The sequence below is a fragment of the Anomaloglossus baeobatrachus genome, chromosome 2 (assembly GCF_048569485.1).
Source record: "Anomaloglossus baeobatrachus isolate aAnoBae1 chromosome 2, aAnoBae1.hap1, whole genome shotgun sequence".
Classification (NCBI taxonomy): domain Eukaryota; kingdom Metazoa; phylum Chordata; class Amphibia; order Anura; family Aromobatidae; genus Anomaloglossus; species Anomaloglossus baeobatrachus.
Genome location: NC_134354.1, coordinates 289,845,426 through 289,871,583, shown reverse-complemented (window position 1 = coordinate 289,871,583; position 26,158 = coordinate 289,845,426). Strand labels below are relative to the sequence as shown.

The 26,158-nt window shown below is 44.8% G+C and overlaps 1 protein-coding gene across 1 annotated transcript in view; it reads left to right on the top strand.

The window, feature by feature from the left end:
- SHISA4 (shisa family member 4) overlaps positions 1-20,842 on the top strand; it is a 93,065-nt gene extending 72,223 nt beyond the window's left edge. The window contains exons 4-5 of the mRNA XM_075335845.1: positions 15,949-16,224; positions 19,857-20,842. Of these exons, the coding sequence (XP_075191960.1) occupies positions 15,949-16,224; positions 19,857-19,891 (311 nt within the window). The 3' untranslated portion in view covers positions 19,892-20,842. The remainder of the gene's footprint in view (positions 1-15,948; positions 16,225-19,856) is intronic.
- The last annotated feature ends 5,316 nt before the right edge of the window (positions 20,843-26,158 follow it).

Sequence of the window (26,158 nt, the reverse complement as noted above, 5' to 3'; positions counted from 1 at the left end):
GCCTCTCTCCTTCCAGCCTCCCCCAGCATCAGCCTCTCTCCTTCCAGCCTCCCCCAGCATCAGCCTCCCTCTCCCAGCCTTCCCCAGGATCAGCCTCTCTCCTCCCAGCCTCCGTCCTCCCAGCCTCCCCCAGCATCAGCCTCCCCCACCATCAGCCTCTCTCCTTCCAGCCTCCCCCAGCATCACCCTCTCTCCTTCCAGCCTCCCCCAGCATCAGCCTCCCTCTCCCAGCCTTCCCCAGGATCAGCCTCTCTCCTCCCAGCCTCCGTCCTCCCAGCCTTCCCCAGCATCAGCTTTCCCCTCCCAGCCTCCCTCAGCATCAGCCTTCCCCAGCATCAGCCTCTCTCCTTCCAGCCTCCCCCAGCATCAGCCTCTCTCCTTCCAGCCTCCCTCAGCATCAGCCTCCCCTTCCCAGCCTTCCTCAGGATCAGCCTCTCTCCTCCCAGCCTCCTTCAGCATCAGCCTTCCCCTCCCAGTCTCCCCCAGCATCAGCCTCCCCCTCCCAGCCTTCCCCAAGATCAGCCTCTCTGCTCCCAGCCTCCTCCAGCACGCCGTGCTCCTCTGCCGACACTCACACACACAACCGATCGCATACACTCACACACACAACCGATCGCATACACTCACACACAACCGATCGCATACACTCACACACACCCGATCGCATACACTCACACACACCCAATCGCATACACTCACACACACAGACACTGAGGAAATCGCACATACGCGCTCACACTCACAACATCCGGAGATACCACATGCTTCTGGCCATGTGATCCTCCGTCAGGTCCTGGAAGGTCACAGCAGCACAGTATCGAGGCCGAGAAGCAAGCGATATCGCCGGATGCTGTGAGTGTGTGGATGCGATGTGATGTGTGTGTGAGGTGTGTGTGAGAGTGAGTGTGATCTGATGTGTGTGTATGTGTGTGTGTGTGCTGTTATGTGTGTGCGTGTGGATCTTCCGCCGCTGCAGGACCTTGATGCGCTTGTAACCATGCTAGCATGGTTACCAGCTGGTAACTATGCTAGCATGGTTACCAACGTATCCCGTCCCCCGCTCGCACGGGAGCCCACACCAGCATACGGCGGCAAAGCCAGCAATGCGAGAGTAAGTGTTGGCTGGGTTGGCGGCGTACGCTGATGTGGGCTCCCGAAGGGGAGGGGGGGGGAGTACAGTACTCACCTGGGAGTCGTGTCAGTTCGGGGAATGCGCGGGGGGGAGGGGGCGGGGCCAGAGCTAGCGTGCATTGCGTGAGGGGGCGGGGCGGGGCCGAATTGCCAATGCCTGCAGGGTGCCGGGGCGAGAGGCCAATCTGTGGGGGGGGGGCGGAGCCTGGGCGAGCGGCTGGCCAATCCGTGTGGGGGCGCAGCCTGGGCGAGCGGCCAATCCGTGTGGGGGGGCGGGGCCATGGCGAGCCCAGCGGCCAATCAGCTTTGTGTCACCGTAAGGACACAATTTTGGAGCATGACAGACAGACAGACAGACAGACAGAATAAGGCAATTATATATATAGATACCAGAATATACCCTGCTAGAGAAAATGTATACAATAGAAAGCAATACTTTATTAAATAATATTACCATAGGGACAAAAAAGACGACACAAATATAAAAATTATTACTGTGAGACCCCTTAGAAGGTCGAGGCAAAGGAATGGGTGTAAGGGGTTCACCAACTTGTCACTGAGGGGAATATCACCCTACCGGAGTTGGCAAGATAGATCAGCGATGTTGTATATCCTGAGGCAAACAGCCATTAGATGAGCTACACTGAATATTTTCATTCAATCTTGCAAACTCCGGTCTCTCATGAACCCCGATTGATGAAGTGGGAGGAAATGCGTCTTGCTATGGAAAATACATATAACATTTTGTCCTGATGAATTCAACTGATGACTGATTCTACTATATATAGATTCAAGATCAGTGGTGTATACACATCATGACCTATATTAGACTCATTTTCCATTTATTGATTTCCCTTTTTTCACCGTTGTGTGGTAATTAATCAAGTGTTGGGTCAGGTATACCAGACAGCCATGAAGGAGTGGGGTCACCACTTAGTGTGTGTAACATCCATTGATAGAGTCATTTTCCCCTCGGACAGCTTGGTGAACCCCCTACACCCATTTTTTGGCCTCAACCTACTGAGTGGTCTCATAGTAATAATTTTTATATTTATGTAGTTTTTTTTTATTTTGTCCATATGGTTTTAATAGTGTTTAATAAAGTGTTGTTTTTTATTATATTCATTTTTGTTATGTCAACTATTGTTTGCATAGGGTAAAGTGGCGGCTGCCCGTATGCTATATATGGCAAGAAAATTAATAGCACAATATTGGATTACTAGGTAGAGCCATCAGTACATTAATTATATAACATGCACACACTGTTTCACACACACACACACACACACACACACACACACACAGACACACGCACTCTGCATGTCACACACATACATGTTGAAATTATGATTTTGGGATTGAGGACGGGAGCACTGCTGCTGCACAACACACACAAACACACAAACACACAGACACACACACACTCTGCATGTCACACACATACATGTTGAAATTATGATTTTGGGATTGAGGACGGGAGCACTGCTGCTGCACAACACACACACACATACACACACACACACATACACACACATATATATACATACATACACACACACACACACACACACACACACACTATATGTAGGACTCATAGTCTTTGCTATGTATAAACTCCATGCTACACCCACGTTGAATGTTGCATACACACTCTATCAATATATATAATTGCCTTATTCTGTCTGTCTGTCTGTCTGTCTGTCTGTCTGTCTGTCTGTCTTGCTCCGAAATTGTGTCCTTACGGTGACACAAAGCTGATTGGCCGCTGGGCTCGCCCCCCCCCCACGGATTGGCCTCTCGCCCCGGCTCTCTGCAGGCCCCGCCCCCCTCACGCAATGCACGCTCGCTCTGGCCCAACTGACACGGAGCTCCGATTCCCAGGTGAGTACACACACACATCAGATCACACTCACTCTCACACTCACTCTCACACACACCTCACACATCACAACATGCTGGGATATCGCTTGCTTCTACACCGGCTCCGTCAGGATCCCGGCAGCGCCAGACATAACCTTGCGATGCTGGGATCTTGACGGAGGCCGTGAAAGCTGGTAACCATTATACACATCGGGTAACTAAGGTCCCTTAGTTACCCGATGTGTATCATAGTTACCAGTGTACACCGGCTCACACTCACTCTCACACACACATCACATCGCATCCACACATCAAGGTCCTGCAGCTGCGGAACATACACACACATAACAGCGCACACACACACACACACATACACACACAAATCAGATCACACTCACACACACCTCACACATCGCATCCAAATACTCACAACATCCTGGGATATCGCTTGCTTCTCGGCGGCGATACTGTGCTGTTGTGAGCTTCCAGGACCTGCCGGGGGATCACATGGCCAGAAGCATGTGATATCCCCGGATGTTGTGAGTATCAGCGCGTATGTGCAATATCGTCAGTGTGTGTGTCTTTGTGTGTGAGTGTATGCGATCGGGTGTGTGTGAGTGTATGCGATCGGGTGGGGGTGAGTGTATGCGATCGGGTGGGGGTGTGTGGGTGTGTGTGAGTGTATGCGATCGGGTGTGTGTGAGTGTATGCGATCGGGTGTGTGTGAGTGTATGCGATCGGGTGTGTGTGAGTGTATGCGATCGGGTGGGTGTGTGTGAGTGTATGCGATCGGATCTGTGAGTGTCGGCAGAGGAGCATGGCGTGCTGGAGGAGGCTGAGAGGAGAGAGGCTGAACCTGGGGAAGGCTGGGATGGGGAGGCTGATGCTGGAGACGGAGAGGCTGATGCTGGCGCAGCATGGCGGATGGAGCACCTTTGGGAGTGCGCAGCATGGCGGATGGAGCACGTTTGGGAGTGCGCAGCATGGCGGATGGAGTACGTTTGGGAGTGCGCAGCATGGCGGATGGAGCACGTTTGGGAGTGCGCAGCATGGCGGATGGAGCACGTTTGGGAGTGCGCAGCATGGCGGATGGAGCACGTTTGGAAATGCGCAGCATGGCTGATGGAGCACGTTTGGGAGTGCGCAGCATGGGGGATGCAGCACGATGGGGAGTGCGGAGTATGGCGGATGGAGCACGTTTGGGAGTGCGCAGCATGGAGGATGCAGCACGATGGGGAGTGCGGAGTATGGCGGATGGAGCACGTTTGGGAGTGCGCAGCATGGCGGATGGACCACGTTTGGGAGTGCGCAGCATGGCGGATGGAGCACGTTTGGGAGTGCGCAGCATGGGAGATGGAGCACGATGGGGAGTGCGCAGCATGGCGGATGGAGCACGTTTGGGAGTGCGCAGCATGGGGGATGGAGCACGATGGGGAGTGCGCAGCATGGGGGATGGAGCACGTTTGGGAGTGCGCAGCATGGCGGATGGAGCACGTTTGGGAGTGCGCAGCATGGGAGATGGAGCACGATGGGGAGTGCGCAGCATGGCGGATGGAGCACGTTTGGGAGTGCGCAGCATGGGGGATGGAGCACGATGGGGAATGCGCTGCATGGCGGATGGAGCACGTTTGGGAGTGCGCAGCATGGCGGATGGAGCACGTTTGGGAGTGCGCAGGATGGGAGATGGAGCACGATGGGGGGTGCGCAGCATACGGGATGGAGCACGATGGGGAGTGCGCTGCATGGGGGATGGAGCACGATGGGAAGTGCACACCTCCCCCCAACACACACACATACGCGCGCACTGCACAACACACCACACCACACACACACACTGGGAACCACAAACAACTGCCCTACACAGACACCCACACACACAGACAACGCTGCACACACAAATATACGCACATACCGCACAACACGCACATTGCACAAAACATACCTCCCCCCAAAACACACCACACACACACAAACTGCGCAACACACACACAACGCTACAGACACACAGCGCTCCACAAACAACGCAACACACAAACAACACCGCTCTCACCCCCCCATCACACCCAGACAACATCCAGAACATGTACAGCGCCCTACACAAACACTTGGTAACTACACACAACAACATCTATATATATATATATATATAAACAAAAATCATACATGAACTACACAATACGTAAATTCTAGAATACCCGATGCGTAGAATCGGGCCACCTTCTAGTATATTATAAATCATACTCAATGTGAGACACAGACAATTTGTTACAAGTATACACGCTCCAAGCTTCACACCACACACTGTAATTTACACATACACACTGTATTTTACATACAGACACACACACACTGTAACACACACTTCATGCTTCGCACGCTATTTTACACACAGCACACACTCCATGCAACACATAAGCTGTATGTTGCACACATACACTCTCAATGCTGCACACTGTATATATCAGACACACAGTGCTACACACAAACCATGTTATACACACATTTTATGTTATACAGACTCTTTATGCTTCACACACTCTTTATGCTTCACACACTCTTTATGCTGAACACACATTTTATGATACACAGATACTGGAGGCACTTGTGCATGTTTCACACACCTACATTTCATTCTACACATAAACTGCAGGTTTCACACAAGCAAACACACTGTATGTTACACACACACAATGTTAAAAAAAAACAACACTCAATGATACACACAGACATTATGTTACACTTATATACACAAGCTTGCACTCTCCATGCTACACACAAACAGTATGTTACACAAATACTCAATGTTAGAAAGCACTCTGCGCTACACATATATACACTCTATGCTGCATAACACCCACATGTTCCACATATATACACACACTGTATTTTACACACATACACTGCATGTTGCACTCCAACTTCCCAAACCTGTAACTGTCGGGCGGCCCTTTTGTGTATGGGGCCCTGGACAAACACCTTGTTTGCTCCTCCTAACACCAGCTCAGGGGGATAGATTATTAGAAAGTCAAGTGACTAATGGTGAAGGGGGCTCTTGCTGTGCCTCCAGGGAAAGTCCAGCTAACTTTGATGTTGATTTGCTGGACATATATGGGCAATTTTCTAGGCAAAAACAGTGACTTGGTCTGCGTTCCAACCCCTTCTTGTCAGAATTCTAGGCGACAGAAAAAAAATCCTTCAACTCTTTTTTTTTTCCTTTGAGCTATAAATGTGCTGCACTGGCAGCTAAGGCTACTTTCAAACTTGCGTTGAACGGCATCCGTAGCATTGCGTTGTGTGACGCATGCAACGGATGCGTTGCATATAGTGGCACAACGGATGCTACGGATCGTACATAATAACGCAATCAGTTATAGGTTTTTTCCTTGACTCTACACATCTGGGCATGCGTAGTTGTGTAAAGACGGATGCGTTAACGGAATCCGCCACCATAGGCATCCATTATAAAACAACGGACGCCAACGGATTCCTGCAGGTTGCGTTTTTTTGACACTCTGCCAAGTGCAGAAAAACGCTACATGCAGCGTTCCATCCGCCCAACGGTCACTGACGGTCAGCGTCAAAAGAACTGATGCGCCGCGGGGCGGACGCAATGCAAGGACATCCGTTGCTATCCGTAGCTAATAGAAGTCTATGAGGAATCAAACGGTTTCCTGCAATGGTTACCGTAATTCCTCAAGGCTGCGGATAGCAACGGAAGCTGTCCAACACAAGTGTGAAAGTAGCCTAAAGGCTACTTTACACACTGCGATATCGGTCCCGATATCGCTAGTGTGGGTACCCGCCCCCATCTGTTGCGCGACACGGGCAAATCGCTGCCCGTGTCGCACAACAGCCGTCACACATACATACCTGTCCGGCGACGTCGCTGTGATGGGCGAACCGCCTCCTTTCTAAGGGGGCGGTCCGTGTGGCGTCACAGCGACGTCACTGAACCGCCGCCCAATAGCAGCGGAGGGGCGGAGCTGAGCGGGACGTAACATCCCGCCCACCTCCTTCCTTCCTCATAGCGGCCGGGAGGCAGGTAAGGGGAGCTTCCTCGTTCCTGCGGCGTCACACGCAGCGATGTGTGCTGCCGCAGGAACGAGGAACAACCTCGTTACTGCTGCAGTAACGAGATTTGAGAATGGACCCCCATGTCGCCGATTAGCGATTTTGCACGTTTTTGCAACGATGCAAAATCGCTTATCGGTGTCACACGCAACGGCATCGCTAATGCGGCCGGATGTGCGTCACGAATTCCGTGACCCCAACGACTCCGCATTAGCGATGTCGCAGCGTGTAAAGCCCGCTTTAGACTGAAGGCCATAAATTAATAGCACTGAGATTGTGCTGGAAAACAGCTATGTCCAGGCACCTACTGATGCTGGGAAAATCTGTGATTAGCAGCCTGCAACAACTTGTTAGAAAACATTGATCCCATCCCAGAACTGTAACCAGTGAGGTGCCATGATTAATACTAATCGCAGAACCCTGAAAGTCACACGGCTCCTTTTGTCACTATTGTTAGGCCTGCCATTGCTGTCTCCTCGGCTGAAGCTTGTATAGGGACAGCTCTAAACATGATAAAGGCCTCTAAACAGCAAAAGATTAACAATAGCATGGATATTTGAAATAAATAATTTTATATATATACGCGTACATATGTCATGTCACTGACTAATGACAGCAGTACAGGGAACCTGTCATATCCGATAATGCTATTAACCTGCACATATAGGGGCAGTCTGCAGGTTAATAGCAACGTGATGATGCCCGGCCGCACTACTGAAGGTGCAGCACCCAGGAGAAAATAAACCTGATTAGGGGGCATGATTTGCTGGCGGTCCAGAGTAGCTGCTTTGTAAAGAACTCTGTGGTTACGACTGTAAAAGCTACTTTGAAGCATCCCAGAGTGGAATAATTGGGCACATATTGTGCAGAATATCTCTCAGACCATGCCAAGACAATATTCCAAGAAGACGTTCAACAGAACAAATTTATCAATATATCAAGTGGGTGGGTGCAGTGCTTCTAGGCACTGGCGCCCCTTCACAGATGATGTCATCCCTGCAAGGAAATCCCTGCGTTACATGCGAGCCTACTGCCTTTTATATCACTCAATGAACGAGTAAACTGAAACTTTCTAACTTCAGATCATCAATTACAAGGTGGGATGAGCCTGAACTATTGGTGGAGAGGAAGAGAGGATCTGCCCACCTAAGAACAAAGAGGACAGAGGTTGCCTCTTATAATGATCGACTTATCCACATATTCTAAACCATGTTATTCTCAAAATCAGAGCGCCATTAAGGAAATGAACTCACAGCACAGTGTTCCCACTGGAGCTGGTCAAGGGACTGAACTGTCAACTCGTCTTAAGAAGGGACACTCTGCCCTCCTCTGGTGCGGACCAGAGAGAGGGGAGATTTTTCACATGCTTCATTCCGCCATCCATGAGCATCTGGAAACGGGTGCCGAAGAAGATATTACCCCAGGATGCAAAAGGACTGAACAGGAGTGATGGGCCCCAGATATAAATCGGAGCTTCGGGGCTGTGATCAACGCAGCTCCTGTGTCAGCGCCTGTTAGGATGTCGGTAGAGAGACGCATCACTAGATCTACGATCAACAGAAAGCGGAGGAATGAGGGACTTCTACAATATTGTTATAGAGGGTTTCTTGCCTCCATAATAAAAGAACCACTACTTATAGGAAAGTGATAGGCTCTTGGAATTACACTGATACACATAAGAACAGGGTTTCTGAGGAAGAATGTTATGATAGTAAGTGAGCTACATCCCATGATTTCAGAGGACTTGGATTTGGAAGGACACGCAACTCAATAGTCACGCAAGCAAGTACAGCCACAGATGTGCAACAATTATAACACTGGTATACAGTGGTTTTGGTACTAGCGATGTCTGAACGAGTTTATATTACGTTTATGGTGTTGAAAGACTATGACTTTGGTTTTGACAGATTCTCTGAGATATTTAATAGTTAATTAAAGTAACCCAATTAAAAAGCATTCAAAATTCCAAGAATATTATTTTTGTTACAACAAGTAAACAAACTATCTAAAATCATACAGAATTATGTATTATTTGAATAATTAATACAATATTAATTAGTTATCAATGTCAATGCTTCAAAAAACGCTGTTCATGCGATTTCCTTTTCTGTGTGTCATTGTCACAATCCCATCAGAGTGTGCCATCTGACTTGATATCTCTGCTCCATCACTTTCATATCCTGGTGGGACCTCTCGCGTTGTTACTCCTGAAGTCTCCAAGGTTATCTGGAAATCTGTTTAAATAGCTATGGAGCCATATGCTCATATTAACTCCCAAATTTCTGAAGTTAGCGAGCATATCTGTCACGCTAGGTACGGGGAAGTACCATGCGAACGGCCCTGAGGGAAGGGGGAGATGGTGACCCTTGACCTTACCTACCACTGGTCTCTGGGGTCTCTCACCACCATAGATCGGCTTGGCGCAGAGGGACAGAACCTGATACCTGATCCTAGATATTCTTAGTGCTGGTCCCTAAATAGGGAACGGGTGGGCCGAGCTCTTCATCAACCCCCACTAAACACTATACAAGACACAGGGAGGAAAATGCATGAACTACTTATCCACAGATCACTAGACGTTCAGCAAACTTTCAGCAATGATACCACACATGAGTACAAGCCTCCTGCTTGCAAACAGAACTAGAATTAACTGAATAATATCACCAGCACAAGTCCAGGGAAGATGGGAGTATATAAGCACATGGAGAATACTGATATAAGCAGCTGTCTAGAAGGAGAGCTCTGCTGGGTCCTAAAGGAGAAGAGATGAAAACCAAGCAGTAAAGCTACCTAATACAATGAATACTGACAGCAGGAACACCAGAAAGTCAGGGATCATTTTTTGCAGCTAAACGCTGTGACCTGACCAAGTGGGGTTTGTCAAAGGCCGTGAAGCAAGAGACAATACAATTAAAACCTTGTCTCTTATTGCTAAAGCTAAAAACAACTCGATCCCGCTGGGTCTCCTAGCCATCGATGCTGAGAAAGCCTTTGACAGAGTCCATTGGGGATTTCTGAGGGCAGCATTGGGTCAGTTGGGACTGGGACCCCGATTTATACAGAAAATTGGCGCTTTATATGACAACCCAACCGCTAAGGTCAGGGTTAACGGGGCTTTATCCTCCTCCTTTGCTGTACGAAACGGGACCAGACAAGGCTGCCCCTTATCTCCGCTTTTGTATGTAGTCATCATGGAACACTTAGCTAACGCTCTCAGGGGGAATAGTAATATCAAAGGACTCAAGATCGGGGATGCCAATCATAAAATTGCATTATATGCAGATGATCTCCTGTTATACATCTCTCAACCTCATATATCGATCCCGTCTATAATGATGGAATTCGAACGATTCGGCCTCCTTAGTAACTTTAAAGTTAATCTATCAAAATCAGAAGCATTAAATATCTCTTTGACCCAAACTGAAGTTTCCCGGGCAATGTCTAACTTCCCATTCAAATGGAGACCTTCGGCCATTAAATATTTGGGTATTTCAATCCCAGCGGACCTCTCCAAACTATATACACTTAATCACTTACCACTACTAGAAGGTACAATAAAGAACTTAAAGTCTTACGGGGGACTGAAATTGTCTTGGATGGGCAGGATGAATGTAATTAAAATGGATATCCTGCCACGCTTTTTGTACTACTTTCAAACCATCCCCATTTCTCCTCCCAGTAGTTTTTTTCGTACCCTTCAATCTGCTATTATCCGATTCATATGGGGTAAAATTAAACCAAGAATCAACTTACGCACTCTTACCCTTCCAAGGGAGTGTGGAGGAGCAGGCCTTCCTAACTTCAGAGTCTACATGCAGGCTGCAGCCTTGACCCGTATATTAGACTGGCATTTCAACAGTGACTCTAAGCAATGGATACGGGTAGAGCAAGAAGGACTGGAGATCCCTCTTAAACACCTCCCTTGGATACCTCCTTCAGATCTTTCTAACGTGGGGATACTTTCAAATTTTATCAAAGAAACGCTCAAAGTTAGTCACATAGTATCCAAAAAAATGTCGCCTCCACAGTCAGTTAGTCCCCTCGCTTCCTTATTCTATACTCCATCATTTCACCCTGGATATAAACAGAGAAGCTACTTCGGATGGAGGGCGGAGGAAGACATCCGCTTGGGGCACATACTGATTGATGGTAAATTACCCTCATTCCAAACCTTTCGGACACAGCTTCCGTCTAGAGGTTCACAATGGTTAGAGTTTCTCCAACTACGGGCATTTGTCTCTCCGGGGAGAACAGTTGATCGAGTCCGAGGCACTTGTAGTGCCTTTGAGGAACTGTTTACTAAAAACATCCCGCCTGAACACACAATCTCCCTTCTGTACGGTATTCTTATCAGAGTTGGGGTCTCAGGCAAACGAGGCTACCAATTAGCTTGGGAAAAGGAGCTGAAGCAACACTTCTCTCCCGATGAGTGGAAGAAATGTTTCTTATTTACTCATAAATTGTCAGTCACGTGCTCTGCAGGGGAGAAAAATTTTAAGATTTTGACACGTTGGTACCAGTTTCCGTCAAAACTACATATTATATTCCCTTCAGTATCTGCGATGTGCTGGAGATGTGGGCAAGATGTCGGTACCATGACACATATCTGGTGGGAGTGTGATGGATTAAAACAGTTTTGGGGAAAGGTTCTTGCTAATTATCAGCTTATAACTGGGAAAGCAGTGAATAACTGCCCCAAGATAGTCCTCCTCTCTATGTTACCACACTCAATCGCTTATCATAAGAGAGACATACTCCGCTTCTGCCTGGCGGCGGCGCGCTCCGTCATACCTAGGTACTGGAAGTCCTCCACGATACCTCCCATCTCAGAGTGGTACTCTGAAATGGCAAACATATGTAGGATGGAGGAGCTCTCTGCCGACATTGCGGGCACTAGGGACAAATTTTGCAGGACCTGGGGAGAATGGATCTTATTTAAGGACTCTCCAGATTTTGTTAAACTGTTTTGACGGAGCCATAACATCTTATTAGATCGGTGGAGTACAGCATGGTCAGGGATGAACCGGACAAGAATGTAGGACCACCTGATTCTCAGATGACAGTGAGCGCCTCTCCCCCACCCTAATCTAATCAAATCAAACTACCCAACATTTCCCTTTTGTGTCTGCCTTCGTCTTCCCAGCTTACTCACGCTGCTACCTACCTCTCCCCCACTTCCCCTTCTAATTCCCTCCCTTCTCCCCCCTTTCTTTCCTTTTTTTCTTCTCTCTCTCTCTCTTCTCTTCTCCTTCCCTTTTCCTGAGATCTCGTTGGAATCCAATTTGAAGAGGTCTATTGAGGACTATAGATGTAAAGTGTTCATTATCCGGTCAAATTGAGATCGAGACAGATTGAGAAAACATGATTTCTTTACTATGCAATTTATAAAAAGTTTGACATGTCAGTCATTCAGTTTTTCATGATGTATATGTATAATATGATATGTTTACAATAAAAATAGATTGAACATAAACGCTGTGACCTTCTATTGCCAGAATCCACATTACTGTCTGTCACCTGTTGCACACCCATCAGAGCATCTAACTGCTTGTTACGAGCACCCGAGCATGGTAGTGCTCACTCATCATTAATAATGTCACTGTAGCATGAACCTTTTATGTTTTCCATACATTTCACGTGAAAGCCAGGTATCCATAATCTTTTGTGAGTAGTGTATATGCAATCTGAGTATAATGGCTGTCATTTTAGTTGAGATAATGTGAAAGTAGCCTTGCAGTTTTGTTTGTTGTTTCTCTTTATCCTAAATCTGTCAGTTTTTCTTTCCACTTTTGTTTTGCCCACCTCCTTTCCTTTCCACTTTTTCCTTGTGTTCAAAAATTGTCAAACTTAATTAAAACTATTTGAATTACCTCTGTTTCTTGGGATCTACCAGCTTTCAGTCATGCACATGCAGGCGCACTGGTGTGGCTTCAGTCACTCACTGCTCGCTATACTGTGTAACTCTGCACTGATGCACTGCTGAGCTGGCCGTCAGTCAAAATGCCCAAGAATGTTTACAGCCGTTGCTCATAATATTAGTAAGCGGTGACTGTAATTGCTTCAAGCACACCTGTAAGATTCAGAGGCTGCGGCTCCAGGGAGAAATTAAGTTTATTTTCTCCTGGGTGCCTCACTTTCAGTATGACAGTCGGACTCCTTCATAACACTGTTATCCTGCAGATTAACCTTATATCTGCAGGTTAATAACGTTATTGGACATGAAAGGTTCCCTGATAGCAGAATTACACTAGATTAACCATCCTCCGTTATCAAAAGCCCCCCCCTCCCCCCCATATAGTATGAATATCAACACCATACCTGTCAAGCAACATAGTAAATATTTTAAACTAAACTCTATATCTGCACCGTGCACCTTCTTCCTTTATAGCTGATTGCTGAATAATATTCATCCATATTTTATGCTCTTCAGATAGATATAGTGGAAAATTTTGGGATACATATAATAGATCGAAAAAATATTATATTCTTTAGGGGATAGGTGGAAAATAAAAGCTTGTCAGCTACACACATACAGGGATACAGGGATGTTACATGCTGAATGTATGCTTTTTTTAATACATTTTGCACATTAAAATACTTTTTTGATTGTTGATGTTTTATCACTGCACGAGAGACTTTTTTAACAACATCAGAGCTTCTTGGAAGGTATTTTGTACATTTCTGGGGTAACATTTTGAGGTTCATAGGACTTTAAGGGATTCTGTCAGTAGCGTTTTGCTACCTCATCTGAGAGCAGCATGATAAAAGGAAAAGAGACTCTGAATCCAATGATGTATTATTTAGTTTACTTGGTGCAGTGATTCTGACTCAATCAGTTTTTATATTTAGCAATGCAGCAGAGCTGAGAAAGCAAGACCTGCCCACACTAGGCTCTCTATATACAATGTCTATAGACAGTAAGCTGCTAATGACAGTAGGAGGTGTGCCGGACTAGCTAACTTGTAGCTGTCCTAATCCAGCAATGATAATCTCCTGAAGCTAAAACAAAGTGTAGGTGAACAACAACACAAATCTTGATAAGAGATGCATCACTGAAATCTGTGTGTTAACCCTTACAGCAAGCGATCTCCAGAATACACTACAAAATCTGCTGACAGATTCCCTTTCATCAACTTCAATCATTTTTAAGGCAGTATTTCCAGCAGATTTTTCTGTACTAAAAACCAGAGTGTTGGCAAAAAAAACCCACTGTGTACAATACATAAATATTTTGGGGGGTTTTGCTGTGGTTTTTTTTTTTGCCTTTTTTCCATAATGCAGATTAGAAAAAAACCTATTGATGGTTAAAATCAGCAAGGAGAAAATGCAGCATGTGCATGAGATTTCTGTAAACTACAGCTGCTTTTACCACTAACAAATGCATGGGAAAAACTTGGATAAATTGAAAATACATTTTCACCATTGATATTTCTTTTTATAGGGAATCTATCAGCAGGTTTTTGCTATGAAATTCAAGATCAGCATGATGATCAGCATGGTCTGAGACCATGATTCCAGTGATGTGTTACTTATTTGGCTGTGTGTTGTGGCATCAATAAAATCAGTGTTTTATCAGCAGTAGATCATCACTGCAGGTCTGGGTGTCTTGTGCCTCCTAGTCAACTGCTCTGTATAACCCCAACCCCATTACTGATTAGCAGCATTCTGTCAATGTATAGTGACAAAAAGCTGACAATCAGTGGTGTGGGCGGGGTTATACATGGCTCAGCATTCTAACCACTGCTAGATCTGCAGTAGAATACAGTTATTGTATCAAAATACCAGCATGCCGAACATTATGTGACACATCACTGGACTCAGAGCCTCGGTGCTGCATCACTCTGTAGGACTTGCAACAATTCTTTATTTTTCTCTCAGTTAATCCCTTTTTTGGCCTGTTTTGCTTAAGGAAAACAAGCTGCCTAATAATTCTGCACACCTTAATAAATGTTGCTGATATCCCTTAGGCCACATCCTCCCTCATTACACAAATACACGTCACCTGATATGTTTCATCCAAAAATAATTCATGTTTATACAGCTTGGAGTTGGAAAATCTGCATAAAATTGATAATATGGTCAAAATACTGAGTTGCCTAATAATTGTGCACACAGTGAATACAAAATTGTTTATGGACATTATTACCAGGCTATGGCTATGCAGCAGGTTACGATTCACCGGCAGTATTTTTTTTACATCAATTTGTGCTACAGTGTTTTTTGGAATCAGATGAAATGGGGTTACCTCCCCTACTCCCACACATTAATGAGCCTCTGTTGTGGTTCACTGGTTGTCCTAACCACTGTATACTGGGAACATCCTACAAGACCTGCCATTTTGGAGATGCAAGGACTCAGTTGTCTTACCCATTGTAACTTGGCCCTTGTCAAAGTAACATATGAACGTCAAGGTGCCATTGTTATGAGATTTGCAATGTTATCCATTTTGCCTGTCTTCTTGAGGTGTATATTACGATGAATAGTTCAATACTAACTTTATAAGCATTAGTAAACATATTAATAACCCCTTCCCAACATCCATCATACGTATGCAGCACAAGTCGGGTGCGGCAGCATGGAGCGAGCTTAGGAGTGAGTCCATGCCATACCCGGCAGATGGTGGCTTTCATACACTGTAAATATCAATTTGGAATCGATTTCTTAATTGTGACTTGGAGAATTATGTTGCCAGATCATTTTTATCATTGAATCGTAAAATAAATGATGCCATTCCAAATTACAACTCGTGCCGCAAAAAAGCAAACAAGCCATAATATGGCTACGTCGACAGAAAAGATACAAAATGTATTGAGTGGAAACAGCAAAATCTCCCGAATTTATTGGTTACAGTGGGAAGGGGTTAATCATATTTATTTTGTCTTTTAGTTCAAGAAACCCAGATGTCAGGAATTTCTCAGCAACCACCATATCCTACGCAGCCTTCATATCCTACACAGCCTACATATCCTATGCAGCCTGCATATCCAATGCAACCTCCTTACCCTATGCAGTCTCCATATCCCCCACAACCACCATACCCAATGGACCCTAAATTTGCACCACCACCACCAGGATATGAACCAGTGCCTGTGTATCAACCAAGTGGTCCTACAGCACAATATCCCATGTATCCTCCAGGACCTCCTATGTACAATCCAAATGGTAAGACGCATCGTTTTTAGAACCAAGAACAGATGCTCAGTGCACCCTTGCCATACCCAAACGGTTCAGTGTACCTTCCCATCTACATGTTTTCCATCTGTCTTCACTCTTCTCTGACTCTTTATAAAGCCAGAGATGTCTAACAAAGACGAGGAGGGGAGTGGAGATAGATAGCAAACAAGTATATGGAAAGGTGCACTTAAATGTTTCGCCATGCCAAGGGTACACTGAGTGCCGGAACTTTGATCAGTCATTCTGTGTTCAGACTCCTTTAAGGGGTAACATTTCTTTTTGTGTAGAGTGCCAACCTTATAGGCCATGCAATGCTCCTCTGGGGGTTTAAATATGCAAATAGTAATTTAAAGGGTTCCGGTCAGCTGATACATGCTGCCCAAACCATGGTGGCTTGTATTGCCCATTGGCTGTATGATCACAGTCAGGTTTATTTGACTTTGAAACACTTTTCCCCACCCGCTGAAAGTGACTTGACAGGTCTCTGCCTACGTGCAAATATGACTAGTCACCTGCGCAGCTATTAAAAGTATGTTTCTCTCTGAGCCTGGCTATGCTCATACAGCCAGTGGCTGTTCCACTCTGCTCACAGTTTGTGCAGCATGTATGAGCTGACAGGTTCCCTTTAGGAGAGAAAGAAAACTGAAATTCTAGTGCCACTTATTGGATCTATCAATCCGCAAAGTCCATATCGACCATCCATGCCATAAGATTTGGAATAAGAAACCAAACTAGAAATTCCATTTGCAGACATGTTTTGTAGAACGTTGGCCTCTTATCTGTGCAAAACAGGAGGCTTGGCTGGGTGAGAGGCCTCTGACATGAGATCTGAAGGGTACTGTTTCTTGTCATGAATAGTGCGAAGTCGGCGTAAGGAGGCTTATAGGCCATGCAATGATCTTCTGGGAATTGCAAAAAAATATGCAAATAGACTCTTGAAAGAGGAAGAGGACTTTGCTTTTTTAACAAGCTTTGCCTTATCTTAAAGGCAATCTGTCAGTAGGAGGAACCTACCATCAATATGCGCTTGTAGGTCAGAATGTTGAAGAATATTATAGCTTGATACCTGCGATCCGACATCTTGCTCCAGAGGAATACAAGTTTTTGTTGTATGAAAATTAGCTGTTAATTTCAGACAAGTAATGACTGACACGTTGCTGTCATAGTCACAAACAGCTCTGCAGTGAGATCAGAGCTAAGACAGTACAACAGAATTGAATTTTGTCTAATTAAGAAAAGGTGTAGCTGCAGTCCTTGTACAGCTCTTCGGCTTCCCTCTCACATGCAGCCAGTGTGGGGGAAAGGCAGTACAGCAGAGCTGACATCTGCATGAGGAGACAATGCATATATGCTTGTTGTGTTTGTAATGAGATGAGGTTCAACTCTGCTGTACTGTTATAATCAGGCACAGCTCTGCAGCAGAGCTGATGCAATCCCAGAGCACATTGTCACAATGTGATTATAGGAAAGCAAGGAACAAAAGGCTCCTATACTGTCCCTCACGAACGGGCCCCTAGGCTATCCCTGTCCCCTGTATTACTCCTGATGGTGGAGATGCCTGGGTCTCGTACTATGCTGTATTCCTAAATAAAGCTAAACTGTTTCTTCCCCCAGGGAATGAAGAGGCTGGAGTGTAAGGGAAATAGTAGACAAGACAGACAGGAATAACAAAAGCAAAGTCACGCTGCACACTTTCCGGAATTAACACTAAGACACTAAAATTAAATGCAAGTAAAGCAAGGCAACAACACAAAGAGACCAAAAGAAAAGGAAAACAACAGCAGTAAGCCTGGGTAAATCCACCTCTCCAGACCAGAATAGACCAGCTATAGCTGGCACTACAAGAACAGTCCAGCCAACATATATATCGGATTAGAGTAAATATGACTGTTTCTCCCATAGCATCAACTAAGGCTGGATTCACACGATCGGATACGAGTGCATCAGATGCGATATGCCAATAACCCTTGGCGCCCGCTGTGCTGCCAGCGTGGGACGAGTGTTAAGCAACTGTGATCCGATCCTGCAATTGGATCACAGCTGCATAGGAGAGGGCGGGAGCTGCGGAGGAGAGGGAGGGGTTAATCTCCCCATTTCCTCCTTTTGTCAGCTGATGTGATTATCGCACTGCACTTGGAAGTCATCCGAGTGCAGTCCAATGTTTCAATTGCACTCATAGGCTTGTATGGGTGCAAAGGACACGTCTCTCGCTGACAATCGCAGCATGCTATGACTTTTTGCTCATCCAGAATCTGGATGAAAAAAAGCTGACCATCTGCTCTCTATGCTCTACTGTATATATTATATATATAGTATATGTTATACTATGCTCTGCTCTAGTTCTATGCAGCTGCACGCTTGTGTCCAGGGAGTGTGTGACTGCCAGGTGATGCGATGTGAGACTCGTGCGAGTCATACGGTTCTTGTGAGCGCACCGTAAAGCTGGTGTCAAACTTGCGCGAGTGTCGCATCTCATCACCCAGCACGGCCTTACGCTCTTCAGACACGAGCGTGCAGCTGCATAGGAGCGGGTCGGCAGCAGGTATTTCTATCAGGAGAGTGTGTGCGGCCATTTAAACAAATAATTAAAAAAACGACGTGCGGTGCCCCCCAATTTTCATACCCAGCCAAGATAAAGCCAGCTGGGGGTTGGTATAAAAAGACTGGCGAGACCCAGCCTAAAAATATAACCTTCCAGCCGCCTGGAATTGTCACATTCATTAGATGCGACAATCCAGGAGCTTTACCTCTCTCTTCCTGTTGCCCTGGTGTGGTGGCAATTGGGGTAATGAGGGGTTAGTAGTTAGTAACAGCACACAGTTGCCACTAAACCCTAGATTAGTGATGGCACAGGCATCTATGAGATACCTGCATCACTAATCTGTAAGTGAAAGTAAATAAACAGACAGCGAAAAAATCTTTTATTTGGAATAAAATACAAAAACTACCCTCTTTCACCACTTTTTTAACCACAACACACCCCTGCAGGGTCCGACGTAATCTACATGAGGTCCCACGACGATTCAGCTCTGCTACATCTGAATATCACAGCGAACGGCCATAGAGCAGCATGGCTGCCCGCTGTGAGTGCAGAATGAATGAGCCGCGATAAGCGGTGACTGAATGCAAGGAGACACGTCACACAGGCTGAAGGCGCGTCTGACTGCAACCAATCACAGACGCCAGGCCGGCTGGTGGGTGGGGAAAACCGTGCATATAAAATGAGTGGCACAGGGAGGCTGCAGCAGCGTGCAGGAGTGCGGGAGCAGCCTACAGCCAGTAGTAAGTATGAAGCTCTAGCTTCATTGTTATTTTCTTTATTTTTCCTTTATTTTTTTAATTTTTCTAGATCCGGAACAAACAGACAGAATACCAGGCACGGGTCCGGCACCCGGGCAACTTTGAAACCGCGCGGATCCGGACTTTTATAGTCTGGGTCCACCCAGTCCTAGTCAACAATGCTTATGGATTGTATTGGGAAGATATTGAGTTTTAAAAATTCCTCAATCTTATAGGTGGCACTAGAGGTCCAGTCGTCTTTCTCTCTAAAAAGGCTGTTCACACTGTTTTGCATCAATCTATTTACTTAAAATGTGCTAACCTCTTTTTCGTTTTCCTAGTTGCACCTCCAAACACAATGCATCCTGGAGTATGACAAAACCAAAGCGGAAACTGGAAAACTGGATGCCACTGGTTCATTTCATTATTGCATCTATTGAATCCAGAAAATCTCAAAGGGATACTCTCTATTTATTTTATTTCATCACAGATCTTCTGTATAACCACTGTACTACTATATAATACTACCTTATAATGCAAATGTATATTCCTTTTTCTGTAATTCTTCCCTTCTTTATGCCCCTGACTTGCATGGGTATACATGTGTTTATTCTCATGGACTAACCTGATGTCCATTGAACTGTTGAATGCGCAGTATACATCTTTCTGTCAGAGTTCTCAGACTATGTTCATAGCAATTTAATAGTAACTAGCGTTATCAGTCCCATGTAAATTCGAGTAAGAGGATTGTCTAGTCTCAGAAGAAAAGTCTGCAGTAATTTTATGTGACTAGACAGCCAAAGTTTGACAGTTTGCAATTCACACATTGTCATGATTTGCCTGTAACCCCCTATTTTGTGGGCTTTCATGAGCCGTCTAGTCTTACCGGTTTTCTCTCAGTTGAGGATAATTGAAAGAAGTGCAAGAGTCTACTCGGGTCATAATGGCAATATGTAAATCACACATATGTGACTGTCCACCCACACAGGCAGCACAGTGGAATCATAACAGTGTGCACATTGCACATTGTAACAGTTTGGCTGTCTGCAGTCACATAGAATTATTGCGGCCTTTTCTTCTGATACAAGCCAACCCCTTTAAGGGTTTAATTACATATTTACCAGAAGTAAGGATCTCACCTGAATGTGTTGCCGCTTATTACACTACCCTGGTGTCATCATTTTTGCTTTGTCACAAATTAAACCAATTGATAGTGAAACTTTAGAGCATCCTATATCCTACATTCACAAATATATTTATGTGTGCATTGTTTATATGTAATTATCAGTACCAGCAGTTCCTGTCAAAATAAACAAAACATGTTTTAGTTCTGTGGTAGCATTGCGTTGTCTGTCAGTAACTAGTCATGTGGGTCCAAGGGCAAAATTTGGACATGGGCACCCACCAGCATGTTGCATAAATGTGTGGGCCCCTCTGCTGGTGACAGTCTGCATTAACCCCCCCACGAAAAGAAAAAAAAAACAACAACATTACAAATAAAATACAGTGGGGGGAAAAAAGTATTTAGTCAGCTACCAATTGTGCAAGTTCTCCCACTTTAAAAATATGGGAAAGGCCTGACATAGGTAGACCACAACGATGAGAGACAAAATGAGAAAACAAATCCAGAAACTCACCTTGTCTGATTTTGCAAGATTTTATTTGCAAATTATGGGGAAAATAAGTGTTTAGTCACCTAAAAACATGCGAGATTTCTGGCTCTCACAGACCTGTAAATTCTTCTTTAAGAAGCTCCTCTGTCCTCCACTCATTACCTGTAGTAATGACACCTGTTTGAACTTTTTACCGGTATAAAAGACACCTGTCTACAAGCTCAAGCAGTCACACTCCAAACTCCACTACAGGGAAGATCAAAGAGCTGTCGAAGGACACCAGAAACAATATTGTAGCCCTTCACCAGGCTGGGAAGACTGAATCTGCAAAAGGCAGGCAGCTTTGTGTGATGAAATCAACAGTGGGAGCAATAATAAGAAAATGGAAGACCTAAGACCACTGATAATCTCCCTCTATATGAGGCTCCACGCAAGATCTCAGGGGTCAAAATTATCACAAGAACGGTGAACAAAAATCCCAGAAACACACAGGGGACCTAGTGAATGACCTGCATAGAGCTGGGACCACCGTAACTAACAAAGGCTACTATCAGTAACACACTACGCCGCCAGGGACTCAGATCCTGCAGTGCCAGATGTGTTCTTCTGCTTAGGCCAGTACATGTCCGGGCCTGTCTGAAGTTTGCTAGAGAGAATTTGGATTATCCAGGAGAGAATTTGTAGAATGTCATATGGTCTGATGAAACCAAAGTAGAACTGTTTGGTAGAAATACAACTCGTCATGTTTGGAGGAGACAATGCTGAATTGCATCCAAAGAACACCATACCTACTATGAAGCATGGGTTGGCAACATCATGCTTTGAGGCTGTTTCTCTGCCAAAAAGGGACCAGTACGACTGATCCGTGTACATGAAAGAATGAATGGGGCCATGTATCGTGAGATTGTGAGTGCAAACCTCCTTCCATCAGCAAGGGCATTGAAGATGAAATGTGGCTGGGTCTTTCAGCATGATAATGATTCCAAGAACACTGCCAGGGCAATGAAGGAGTGGCTTCATAAGAAGAATATGAAGGTCCTGGAGTGGCCTAGCCAGTCTCCAGCTCTAAACCCCATAGAAAATCTTTGGAGGGAGTTGAAAGTCCGTGTTGCAGAGCGACAGATCTGCATGGAGGAATGGGCCAACATACCACCAATAGTGTGTGCCAACCTTATGAAGACTTACAGAAAACGTTTGACCTCTGTCATTGCCAACAAAGGATATATAACAAAATATTGAGATTAACTCTAGTTATTGACCAAATACTTATTTTCCCCCATAATGTGCAAATAAAATCTTGCAAAATCAGACAAGGTGACTTTCTGGATTTGTTTTCACATTTTGTCTCTCATAGTTGTGGTCTACCTATGATGTCAATTACAGGCCGCTCTCATCTTTTTAGGTGGGAGAACAATTGGTGGCTAACTAAATACTTTTTTCCCCACTGTATGTGTGTCTGACAGAAAAACACAGCTATATTTAGGCAAGACACACTTCTCTTTATACTCCTCACCTTGTTGCCGCGACACACGATTGACACCTTATGAACCAAATATGTTTATCTTGGTCTCATGAGACTTTAGGACATGGATCCAGTAATCCATGTCCTTAGTCTGCTTGTCTTCAACCAATTGGAGGCTTTGTTGTGCATCATGTTTAGAAGAGGCTTCCTTCTGGGATGTCAGCCATGCAGATTAATTTGATGCAGTGTGCGGCCTTTGGTCTGAGCACTGACAGGCTGATCCTCCCACCAGCAGTTGCCATCGGTTTAGACACTAATGACTGTTGAGTTATTTAGAGGGCACACTAATTTTACACTGTTATACAAGCTGCACACTGACTACTTTACATTGAATCAAAGTGTTATATCTTGAGTGTTGTCCCATGAAAAGATAAAATAAAATATTTCCAAAAATGTGAGGGGTTTACTCACTTTTGTGATCTATTGTATACAGTGTGTTCTCCCATATCCTGTCCACCGCCATTAACTTGAGAACGGCGGCAGCTATAAGCATAGAAGTGATGTCTAGGCATAGTAAAGTAGCCATGCGCTACGCAATGAAACCACCTACAGCGCCACCTCGTGGAAAATAATGGCGTTAGCATTTTTATCTCGAAAACGCAACGAGATTGAGAGAAAAGTGAATTATAAAATTCTAGGGCATCATCAATTCAATACGAATCGACACCTTGCATACAGAGATTAGAACGTGTAAAACTCGCAAGGCTGCGGACGTGAAGCGATACCTCATGGAGACCTTCCTACAAGTCATTGGGTATGGTGGCTGCGTGGAGTTGCCTCCACGCTCACCTGACCCCATTGGACTTCTTTCTGTGAGGTCACATCAAACAGCAGGTGTATGTGACCCCTCCACCAACATTGCAGGATCTACGATGACGTATCACAGATGCTTGTGCAAACGCATCACCTACCACAACGTGCAGCAAGATACAGTATGCTGTCCAGAGTCCAGATGTGCATTGCAGCAGACGGTGGCCACTTTGAGCATCAAAGTTAAATGCGTGCCATATGCGTGACCAGCATTCAATGTTTTGGGGGGGGTCATGGGTTTCATATCATAGCATTTCTGTATGCAAGGTGGTGATTCGTATTGAGTTGATGATGCCCTACAATTTTTTAATTCACTTTTTTTCTCTATCTCATTCTGTTTTCGAGATAAAAATGCTCACTCCGTTGTTTTCCACCAGGTGGCGCTATAGGTGGTTTCATTGTGTAGCGCATGGCTACTTTACTATACCTAGACACCACTTCTATTCCTATAGCTGCCGCCGTTCTCAAGTTAATGGCGGTGGACAGGATATGGGTGGACACACTGCATATACAGTCATGGCTGAAAGTGTTGGACCGCTTGAAATTGTTCCAAAAAAAGAAGGGTTTTTTTTCCCAGAAAATTATCGCAATTAGACATGTTTTGGTATACACCTTTACTTTCCTTTGTGTGTGTTAGAACAACACAAAAAAAACTGAGGAAAAATTGTCAATTGGATGTAATTTCTTACAAAACCACAAAAATGGGCCAGAGAAAATTGTTTGCACCTTTCCAAAATTGTGGGTAAACAACTTTGTTTCAAGCATGTTATGCTCGTTCAAACTCATCTGTGGCAAGTAATAGGTGTGACCAATATAAATATCACTCTTGAAACCAGATAAAAGGGGAGAAGTTGACACAATCGTTGCATTGTGTCTCTGTGTGTGCCACACTAAGCAAAAAAACGGAGAATTGTGGTTTAAGGGATAACAATAAATATTTTATTAGCTGGCAAATACCATATTATAACACTCATAATTTGCATATGGAGAGCAGGGGTCAAAAAGCGTCATCCTTACCTCGCCTGGTTGATAAAGCTACCCGCGAAAACGTGTGTCCTTAGGCTTGGTGTGCATCCCCTCCACCTCTGGGTACTGGTATAGACATGACTGTTACTTGATTTGTTATATATGTGCTGCTAAAACTCTTGTCTGATCCACTAGGATATGCATAGCACTTTACATGGGACTGTGTGCAATGTTTATGTAATCCCCTGTTTCTGTGGTAATAGTAATTGTATTGCACATGACACTTTATTCCCTGTATCCTCTGTGGACATGTACTTCCTTGTAGCAATAATGTGATTTAATTAACTATATACTGAATACCTGGATACCCTTTTTGACCCCCTGCTCTCCATATGCAAATTATGAGTGTTATAATATGGTATTTGCCAGCTAATAAAATATTTATTGTTATCCCTTAAACCACAATTCTCCGTTTTTTTTGCTGAATTATGCCTGTGGTGGGTTATTTACCTATTTGTTTTACAATATGATATGCCCTGCTATAGTACTTTGGATCGTTCTTCTGTTTGTGTGCCACACTGAGCATGGAGAACAGAGGGGAAGAGAACTGTGTGAGGACTTCAGAACCAAAATTGTTGAAATATTACCTATCTCAAGGTTAGACGTCCATCTCTAGAGATTTTGATGTTCCTTTGTCAATGGAACACAATATAATCAAGACGTTTCCAGCCCATGTCACTGTACCTACTCTCCCTGGACAGGGACGGCAGAGAAAAATTGATGAAAAGTTGCTACACAGGATGGTCTGGATGGTTGATAAGCAGCCCCACTCCAAAGAAATTAAAGCTGTCCTGCAGGGTCAGGATGCATTAGTGTAAGCGCAAACTATCCATCGACATTTAATTAACATGAACACTATGGCAGGAGACACAAACAAGCTACACTACAGTTTGCCAAAATATACGTAAGCCAAAATCCTTCAAGGAAACGTATTATGAATAGATGAGAGAACAAAATAGAGCTTTTTGGTAAAGCACATCATTCTACTGTTTACCAAAAACTGAATGAGGCCTACAAAGAAAAGAACACAGTACCTACAGTCAGATATGGTTGAGATTTAAATATGTTTTGGGGTTGTTTTTCTGCCTCTGTTACTGGGTAACTTGACTGTGTGCAAGGCATCATGAAATCTGAAGATTACCAAAAGATTTAGGGCTACAATGTAGTGCCCAGTGTCAGAAAGCTTTGTTTGCGTCTTGGTTCTTGAGTCTTCCAGCAGGACAGTGACCCCAAATATACTTCAAGAAGCACCCGGAAATGGATGGAAACAAAGTACTGGAGACTAGTTCTGAAGTGGCAGCAATGAGTCCAGATCTAAATCCCATTGAACACCTGTGGAGAGATCATAAAATTGCTTTTGGGAGAAGGCACCCTACAAATATGAGAGACCTGGAGCAGTTTACAAAAGAAAAGTGGTCCAAAATTCAAGATGAGATCTACAAGAAGCTTGGTGATGGTTATAGAAAATGATTGATTGCAGATAACTCTGCCTCCAGAGATTATTTTAAATAAAAGAGGTGTTGCCAATGTGACACAAGTAACTCACACAGAACAGGAGAAATTAAATTTGGCTTCTTGCAAACACATTTTTTTGCAGCTCCCTGAGCTCTGCTTTATTAAAAACGATATTGCAACCCTGTCTGCCTGTCAGATGGAGGCTGAAGCTAAGAGG